Raw genomic sequence first — 10,424 nt, 5'->3', positions numbered from 1 at the left:
TGCTTCTCACCCTCTCCTGAGCCCCATGGCATACTATGTTTTACTCTACAACACTCAAAGCATGACACGTCGGCAAACGCAATTATTAAGGGCTGCCATTATTAAGTACTGCATGTACTTTACTAAATGAATAAAGTCACTCAAACATCAACATGTTTGCATCCAAAAACACTGATAAAACAACCAAATGTGAGTGTTTCCAGCAATTCTGGAAAAAAGGTGCAAATGAACTTTACAAACAGATGAAACAACAGACAAATGATACTCTGATGAGACAATCCTGGAAAAAAGCTATGTGCGTCATGCATGAGCCAAAATGTTATGATTCAACTCAGATAAAAACATGTCAACATAAACTATTGAATGAACACCAGATGATTGATTTAATACAAGGTGATAGTATATTTTGTCATTTTGGCTCTACATTAATTGTGGTATTTGACTAGTGTGTTAATCTGTATATGGATACCAAGATCCATAAAAGGTCTAAAAGGTCTGAATTGTGTGCACTGACAGCAACTAAATTCAGCTGATACATAGGGAAGGGGTTCTTCCTCTTTTCCAATCTTTTTTGACTAAGGACCTGTTTTCTTCTGTTGATGAAAAGCCTACCATTTATAAGATTTATAGAATTTAAATATTTGGTCACTTCTTCTCTCGCAGAAAACAAGAACACATGACAGAAAGAAAAATTGAATATTTAAAAGCATTATCTTATACTTATAGCATTAAAATTCAGAAAATAACTTCCAAACAGAAACGATCACAATAAAGTTGAAATTATATAATCCCTCGTCTACCTTATAATAAGTAAGAGGTATAGACAGGAGAGAGACAGAACGAATAACAAGAGGAACAAATTTATGAATTCCCCTGTAATTTGTCTTCTCTCTGAAAAGAAAATTGCAAACAAGCTTCTTAAGAATCTGATCACCTGAATTTGTTACCAAGAAGTATGACCAAAAGCCTCTCTTTTCACTATCTGCATAAACTTTAGTTTCTTTAGCACCAGTAATACCTGACTTGTTTTTTCCTCTTTTTTCCATATTTCTCTTTTTTGTTCACAGCCATTTGCATCTGCAGTCAAGGTGCCATCTTTACAAGCTTAGTATACATTCAATTCTATTCAGTTTTATTCAATAAAACTTTATTGTCTGAATGCAACAAACAGAAATTTTTCTTTTGGACACACAGAAAACGAGCCACGGGTCAACAACAGAGTTGCGCCCCTTTTACATGTTTGCATACAATTATTTGTGACACTGTCCCAAAAGTCCAATGGGTGATGCTGTGCTCAGTGTGCTGTGATGAGATGATACCTTAGAAGTTAAATCACAATCCTGACTTAACTTGGTTAAATAGTGAGGTTAATTACATGATACATGCATACTGTTAGAACTCTTTGTACAAGATAGTATTAACACATGTGCTGTTCGCATATGTATAATTTTAAACAAAGATACACAGTCTATGCACTGTAACTTGTTCAAACTTGCACATAGAAGCAGATACTTGACAAACTTTAACTCTGTAACATATGTGTGTAAGAAAACACAAACATAATGTAGCCTTTAATTTCTTAAATGCAGCTGCCAATTTACACCTGATATTTATTCAGGATTGTTCTTCAACAGAAACTAATGACCTGAGCAGAAAAGGGTACAACATATTTTCAAATACATTGGCTATACCAGAAAGCTATGTATACAGTGTCAGACAAAGTAAGGAAGTAGAAAGCTTTTGGGAGCAATGCTTGTTTCCTCAAGCGATGAGGGGGATAAGGTTAGGAAAAACTGCAGGAGGTGGAAATGTTCTGCATGTGAAAAAACATGGACATTTTGGAAAACAAAACATAGAAATACTAGAAAACAAAACAAGGGCAGCTTGAAAAACTGAGAGAAAAATTGAAAATTTGGAAAACAGGAAACATTTTGAAAATGGGATAAATTTTGAAAATTGGAAAAAGTTTGAAAATTGGATAAATTTGGAAAAATTGAATACATTTGGAAAAAATTGGATAAATTTGGAAAAACTCACAAATTTGGACAAACGTTAAAAGGAAAAATGTTAAAAGGAAAAAGGAAAAGTCTGGGGTCAAGTCTTAGGTCTATAGTAGGTTGTAAGAAGGGCGTATCTTAACTTACAAAACGTATTTGGCAATAAATGTAAATTCATAACTATTGGCCACCCTACATCTAAAGCTTTGTTTGTGAATAAAGAATAGATGTATTATACCGAATAGTTTCTCTGACAAATTACTTTACTGTCTTCAGAATAGAAGTAATTATGCAGGGAACTTAGCAAGATCTCTAACAAAAGCATTGGATAACCTGAATTATGTCTTTAAATTTTACAATTTCACTCTTTTTTCTTTTTGTTTGAAAATCTACAACAGATCAGGTTTCCCCCCCTTCTACGGGATATTAGCTGAAGAATGAGTAGGCTTCGCATGTTATATAGAAGGAGGTGAGTTAGTTAGGTATTACGGAGAAAAGTGAAAAGGCGAGATTCAGCAAGGAATGAGTAAAACATGCGCGGAGATTAGCAAAGAGAGCTGACCTTTAACATAGAGGTCTGCTTTGGTGCTGGTGCTTCCCAGCTCGTTGGTGGCACGGCACTCATACTCCCCTTCATCCTCGGGGAATGTCTGATGCAGTTCAAGGATGCAAGTGCCGCTTGGTTCAGTGATGATATGAAAAACGGGTGATTCCTTGATGGGCTCTCCATCAAGGAACCAGCTGACCTCCGGCTGTGGGACGCCGGTGACTGTGGTCTCGAAACGAATCGGTTGCCCTTCATCGGCTTCCACGTTCTGCAAAGGCTGCATGAACACTGGAGCCTGTCCCACGGGCCTCTCCTCCTCTACCTCTTCCTTTGCCTCCCTGGTCTCTGGCAGCTCGATCACCTCAAAGCCTTCTTCCTGCATCGGAGCTTCAGCCTCCTGCACAGGATAGCCTTCTACTGTAGGCTTTACAAGTTCGGCTTCTTCTTCGATGACAGGAGCTTCCGCGGTGTAGTCCTCAGCAAAAGCTTCCTCGATCTCAGTGATGAGTGTCTGGAAACTTTCGGCGGTTGTTCTCTCGGGTGCTACTTGTTCAGACTCAGGGAGAGGGGTTTCTTCAAGGATTTCTTCCCGAGAAACAGCCTCAGCTGTTTCTGAGATGACGATTTTATGTGAAACTTCCTCCGTCTCGGCGGTTTTTTCTTCGATGGTTTCCACGGTGATGACCTCAGTGGTTTCTGGGGCCACGGTCTCCGTGGTTGGTGCCTCCAGACCCTCCACAGTAAACTCCACTTCATCTCTGGCAACTAGGGGAGCGGCAGATTCTTCAGAGGTGGGAATGTCTAAATATGAGAGGGAAGCAAAGAAAAGCCTGTAAGTTTCAAAGCGTATCCCTTCACCAAGCATCATGCTTCACACACTCTACACCTATCCATCATGCAACCTGAACCAAAATCCACACAATATAATAATGTGTTCAATAAAGAGTGCTCTTTCACACTACTATGCCACACTGTATATAGGTATGAACACACGAGCAAATCCCAACCAACTACCCATCAAAATATTCTTTGTAATCATAATATATTGGGAAAAGACGTGTAAATGATGACTAAAAGGAAAAAACCTGGAAACACACAATGTCACACAACAAAAAAAAGAACATGATTTAGTGATCGAATGACATGAAATAATACAGCTATGCTGTTAAAAACATGACAAGCACATGATTTACAGCCGGGGCTCGAGGAAACGTACATAAAAAATAATCTCATAATCAGGAAATGATTTGGGACAGCTGCATGATGAACACTTAATTCTGGAACTGTCAAAGCCATACCCAAGCAGAATCATATCAGGAGGAGACAGCGTCGACTTTATATCTCAATACCAATACCTAGCAACCTGGACTTGCTGTCATGGTGCCAGAAGAGAGAACGTCCACGCCAACAGGAACAATGGAATAAGCTCTTGTAGCCTTGGTCTCTCAGTTTCATTGTATGGCATTCCTTGGGTGCCGGAAGGTTTGTGTATATGTGTTTAATATGTTCCTATGTGTTACTCACTCATTTTGATATTGTTTTTCATTGATTCTGTGTGTGTGTGTGTGTGTGTGTGTGTGTGTGTGTGTGTGTGTGTGTGTGTATGAATGTGTGTGTGTGTGCGTGTGTTCCTCAGTGTATGATTGTTTTCAATTGATGCTTTGGGCATGTATGTGTATGTTTAATTCTTTTTTTAGTATGTCTGTGTATTTGATAATTATGAATCCAATTGAGTCTGATAAAACACTGCTTTTGCCATCAATATCTGCACTATCTCAATAACCCAAGTTATGAAAGAATAATCTATTGGCATTTTCAACTGAGAAGGGCCCGAGTAGCTGTTATTTTTTTCAACATACATTTTGTTCTCATGTAAGCGATCATGTACATCCACCCAGATCTACATGGGATAAGATCATCCTTTCAATAGACGATGTTCGGAAATAACTTTTGATGGGAAAACAAAGAGGGCAAACAAACAAGCGTGATATTGTACGCCAATCCATAGTGAGCAGCGTGTTGGTACACGTTGTCAGCGAGCACGTGTAAGACACGCAACTCAATAATATTAGGCCTATTTTGTCACATGGTTTTGTTAGCCCTCTTTTTTCCAAGGAAAGACAACCCTTTGCAGCCCATACAAACTAGACAGTTATTTCCGGAATTCGTCTATTAGACACATTACAAAAATCCACAGCCTTGCCGCGGCCCCATGTGCAGAGTGGGAATTGTTTGCTGAATTATGTTTGCACAATGACAACTGTGGAACTACCAAAATTATTCCATACAAAATTGCCACTCTGCACAGAAAGCAGTACTAAGATGGTCGAGTTTTGGTAGTGTCCAAATGGAAGAATGATCTTATGACATGTAAAATCCGGGGCAGATTTGTGGTTCCTTAAACAAACTTTAACTGGGCAATTAAAGGATCATATTAAAGTGCAGTGCCGCTAACGAAATATTCATTTGAAACAGACATGTTGCATGTGTAGTATTTTGAGTTTTTATCCATAGCAGTTTTTCGTTAGACTGAGTGTGTGACTGTGTGTACAGGAATATATGCAAAAGCCGAGATTTACCAGTGACACAAAGCTCAGCTGCAGGAGCATCTTCTGTTAAAATTAAATTCATTTAATAACAATTATATTGTTCTTCGTGTTGTGTGTGTGTGTGTGTGTGTGTGTGTGTGTGTGTGTCTGTGTGTGCACGCGCGTTCCATTTGTCAGTGTTAAACGAATTATTTTAATTTTAACACCAGTAGGATGCCGCAAACAAAATGAATGATTTGCATACAAAGATATTAATTGATAATGAGCATAATGTTTGCATAAGCAGATGTTTGTTACTGAAGTCAGCTGATTTATATTATTTGGATTATTTCTTACTGATGTATATTTGTCATTAGTTAAGAGAAATGCTGCTTTTATCGTTTAATGTTGCTTCAAGTACGTATCTGTGACCATTTAGTATGATACGGTATGTCCATGCATGTAGTTAGTGTATGCTATTGAGACTTCAGTTAAGGCTTTACATGAATATGTCTGCTTGCCTGCATGAAAGAGGCACCTTGGGTTACTCCACAACAGAGCACCCTTGTAAAGATCATGTCCAAAGGAAGAAAGGATACAGGAGGGAAAACGCACTGTGTGCAAATATTGTTTATGTGTGGTGTCAGAGTGCATGTTTTAATCAGTCAGACAGTTTTGTCAGAAAATCAGAAAGATCTGTCATTCTTGTTGCCCGTCTCCAAGTCAGGTTTAAGGACTCTACGACTTTTCATGCAACTTGCAGATGAAAGAATGGTTAGAAGCATGGCATATTTCATGCATTTACAGCTGTGTGCAAAATGTTTCTCTGATGGCAAGTTACAAAGAGAGAGAAAGGGCCTAATGGTATAATAGATCAAACCTTCCATCATGACCTAATTTGAATTCTTGCTTAAAACTAAAATAACACATAAGCCCTTGCACTTGGCTGCTAAAATGGTTAAAAGCCTGAGTGGAATGGTTATTCATGAAATAAGTTTCTGAAATGGTATGTGTGTATAAAAATGCTTTATAACTTCTGAAAACTACAGATAAACTGCCAGGTAAAGAATGCACTGTTTCAATTATGCTAGTTACTACTAAAAACTAGGGAAACTTGATCTTATTCGGTTCGGTGTCATGAATAACAAATGAACTGTCAATTTTGGAGGGAAAAACCCCAATACGCACAACCTAAAAACAAATTGTTTCGAAGATACTGATTGGCACATGGGCAGATGAGTAAGTGAAGCGCTGGCAAGATGAAACATTAAAGCATAAGCAGAATGGAGAGAGAAAAAACAATGAAACAGAATAGAATTACAATTTAGAAAACAAAGACAGAACAGAAATATATCAATTGGGTGAAGTCGCATGGGCACATGAATGGTACACAAATGGAATAAATCTACGATGTTGTTTTGGAGAATTATGAAAGATAAAACATGCATGAGTAACATAGAATGAGCACTGAGGTGAAACATTGTAACACACAACACAAAACTAAATTTGACACCAAAAAATCATTTGGTCAAAGGAACTATTTGAAAACATTCATCTTTTCTTAACTACCCCATTTGCTAAATGTCACATAATATATCAGTCTCACTGAAAAGGATGTTTAGGATATGCCTTGATAGAGCAGTAAACATTATCATTTACTGTTATAGAGAAACTACACGTGATTTTGGCACTAATTAAAATGAAGCAAACATTGTAAATAATCTACTGAACTTTCAGAGTAAACCAGAAAGTGTCAAAATTAAGCTTATATACATGCGAAAGGAATAAATACACTTAAACCTGAAAACACACATACACGCATACAAGAATGTTGACAAAATGAGAGGAAAATGCGGCTCACCCACTGAAGTGTAGAGTATAGGGAGCATGCTTGTTACAAAGGAGGCATGCTGTTCACACATTTTTGAAGGAATGAAAACAATCAATTAAAATTTAAAGATCATGTAATAACTGATCTGTAGAAACTCACACCTTGTTAAATCTGCATGACCAAGACCAGTTATGGGGGAATACGAAGGAATAGTCAACAGCATATCACTCAAACAGCACAACATTCAGTTCACACAAGTCAAACATAAATCACTTTCAGAATATTCTGCTGCAGACTGGATTCCTGAATACACATTTACAGAACTAGCAAAATGGTTGTGCAAATAACAAGACAGTTTTGAGGGAACATTGTGATAATGTTTTAATAAGTAAAAAGAAACCCAAAAAGCAGCAGAGATAAACTGTTCAAACATCTAACATCAACTCGTAAGTACAGTATTCATAGCAACCATCATGTGTTAAACTTCACAACACACAACAAAAAAACATGTATTTCATAGAGGCAGATGAGCAGACAACTCCCAACAATAGTTCAGGAGGAGACAAAATTTTGCAACTACATTTACGATAGAAAACGAGTCTAGCTGTGGCAAAGACAAGAGACACATTAAAAATAAGAGACTTGACATGAGGGATACAAACTGTAAGTGGCCAAGTCCCTCGTTTGCATGCACAAAAAAGAGCAAGAAAGCAGCAAGAGAAGGTCATTGCATGCTTCGTTTCCGTACGTCTTGTCCGTGAAAGTCGAGTCATAAAGTACTAACGCTCAGTTCTAGACCCAAGATTCAACACAAGAAACAAACTCTGCAGTGTTGCAAGTTATTTATTTGTGAGTCAATTTAACCCCCAAAATTCCGATATACAGAATGCAGAAATCACAACAGTTTATTATAAAAATATTAATCTATGTATCTTTGGCAAGAAAACAAACAAAAAAAGAAACAAGTACAATTATATAAATTAAAAAGGGTGCAATTTTCAGTTAAATAAGCCAGTGCTCACCTGCCTCTATGATATACAATCAACAAAATGTTTAAATAAAAAAAAACAAGTGAACAGTGAACAAGATCACCACGTCAGCCAATGGCGTGAAAGTAGCAAGACAGGAGGGCATGAAAGGAAGCACACAAATATCAAAGCTGTTCATGATGTAGAGGGTCCAATGATTCACAGCTTAAAGTGCTCATCAAGTTTAAAGCATACTCAACTGTGGCAGCCGACAGAATATCAAGAATGTTTCAATTGTATCACTGATTAACATTTTCAGATCTGCGTCTTTGTCAAGACAGCCATGGTATGTTATCGATCAATGAATTTTTTTTCTTCTTCTGCTTCTGATGGATCTGTTAGTGCTTAGCTGTCATGCCCTCCATCAAATTTTGTCAGGGAAAAGACTTTTGCTGTTTTGAACTGAATCAGGAATGATAATAAAATGCTGCGACATTCCTGAACACCCCAAAGCCAACAAAAAGTTCAAGAGGTGGATAGGATTTCCTTTGAATTGGTCCAAAGGACAAAAACTTGGTCCACAGGGTATTTCTTGCTGTTCATTTCACGGCATTGGCTGCTCACAGGATAGGCAAACTAAATGCATCTGGTAAAAATATAATCTATGATGAAAATGTATGCTTTGTCAGAAATGCAACAGGCACAATTCACAACATACGTATTCTTTTCTGAACACAACCTCATGCAGACATTGAACTGACGATGGCTTGTTTTGGGCAAATGCTTTCTTGTCCTTTTTTTCTGAACCCAATCAAGCAGAATTAGCAAAGCATTCTCTTCATACATTTCTCTTCCATAGCCTGCCTCAATTCTGTACTCTCACTTCTGATGATTTTGAATTTTTGTTGTTATTCATTTATGATAAATTATATAAAAATATACCCTCCTCCATATTCACAAACGTAATTTTTCACTTTTAATAGTTTCCAACCGGGATATCAATTTCATTTTATGTTTTTGAGCAATGACTTTAACTCATGTTACTCTTTACCTTTACAGGCCAATCTAACCCACCCTCTCGAATTAGCTCCAATTCCAAAACGATCATCTTAGGAGGCTAGAGAATCAGAGAAGCCCATGTAAGACCAAATGCAACAGCCAACACTAAGGAGCCAGGCTAGGAGACGGAGGATTAGGATGACAACTAAGACCAGGAGCAGAAACCACTGCATGCTGGCATCCTCAACATTGGCAGGGGGGTTGTGCCAACCTATAGCTGCTGCTGTAGACTCCTCCTCCGGCTCTTTCTCCAGCGGAGCAACCTCCGGTGCCGGAACCTCTTCTGCTCGCACCTCAACTTCTACTGTCTTGGGTTCAACGTCCTCAACTGTGTCAGGTGCTATACGGGTGAAATAAGGCACTCAGTCAGCACTCCTCTCTACCAATTTTTTTTAAATCATTAAACCCATTACAACCTAAGACCAGCCTAATTTATGCATAATAAAAAGAATAAGCTGTCTGAGTACTCAGAACTTCCCAAATAATATATCTGGCTGTATCATTCAAGACACACACTGAATTCAATTCCAAGCAAAATGCAACCACTTGAGGAGAAAAGCTATACCTGTAAAGAGAGTCAAACATAACCAGGCAATAGGATACATTGCTACACTACTTCAAACACGAAGGAAAATAATATAAAGCAATCATTACGTTTTTTGAGGAAAAACTAGAGAGCACAATTACTCACGAATAAGGCCACTGAACCCAAGACAGTAGTTGCATAAGCACACACACACGAAACATGGAGGAGGAAAGATAAGCAGCAGCTCCTATATGTCTCCTAGCTTCCTTTCATATTGCTACTTTTTATGAGCTTTTTTTCTCTGCATTTGTATCAGTCAGTTTGATATGTGAAATAAACCTCAAACTTTGCCCTCGGCAAAGAAAAAACGCTTGAGGATTAAAACAAAATGAAAATGGTCAAATAGCACAGAAATCACAGTCAGTGCCCTTGACTTGCAAACAAAAGTCTGGTCACATCTTATCACAAGTCCCAACTTGATTTCATAATTATACCACAACTTCAGTTTTTTTCTTAATTAAATATACAAACGTTTTCAAGTCAGCTTGATTTGAAAAAATATCTTAAGTTTACATCTTTTTTGTATTATGAAACAAACAAAAATCTGTTCACGAGAAAACTGGAGGTATGGATGAACAAAGGTATAATGTGTCATTTGAATAAAAATGAAATGAAACAACTGAATATAATAATGATCTAGATTAGCTAAACATGGTAGATTAGCCATGGTAATAATGAGCAAAGCATACACATTTGGCATTTGGTGGTGCATACAAGTAAAAATACAATTGTGCATTTAGCTAAGTATCGTCTGCCTTAGACAACTTGTCTTGGTTTGAGTCGGAGGAACTCTCTTCCTTGGAGCGTTTCTTCGGCCACTGAATCTCTATTTCAACCTCAATCCGATAGAATTCCTCGCGCACGAGTCTTTCCTCCGCATTCAAGAATTCTGTTCACATGCAAATAAA

The 10,424-nt window shown here is 37.7% G+C and overlaps 1 protein-coding gene across 1 annotated transcript in view; it reads right to left on the bottom strand.

Moving 5' to 3' along the window:
- Nucleotides 1–10,424, bottom strand: part of LOC138959774 (titin-like) — a 533,368-nt gene that overhangs the window by 346,950 nt on the left and 175,994 nt on the right. The window contains exons 119-120 of the mRNA XM_070331384.1: nt 9,142–9,270; nt 2,560–3,345 (exon numbers count right to left, since the gene is read on the bottom strand). Of these exons, the coding sequence (XP_070187485.1) occupies nt 2,560–3,345; nt 9,142–9,270 (915 nt within the window). The remainder of the gene's footprint in view (nt 1–2,559; nt 3,346–9,141; nt 9,271–10,424) is intronic.

This window comes from Littorina saxatilis, linkage group LG2 (assembly GCF_037325665.1).
Source record: "Littorina saxatilis isolate snail1 linkage group LG2, US_GU_Lsax_2.0, whole genome shotgun sequence".
Lineage (NCBI taxonomy): Eukaryota > Metazoa > Mollusca > Gastropoda > Littorinimorpha > Littorinidae > Littorina > Littorina saxatilis.
This window is presented reverse-complemented; position numbering and strand designations above follow the sequence as displayed.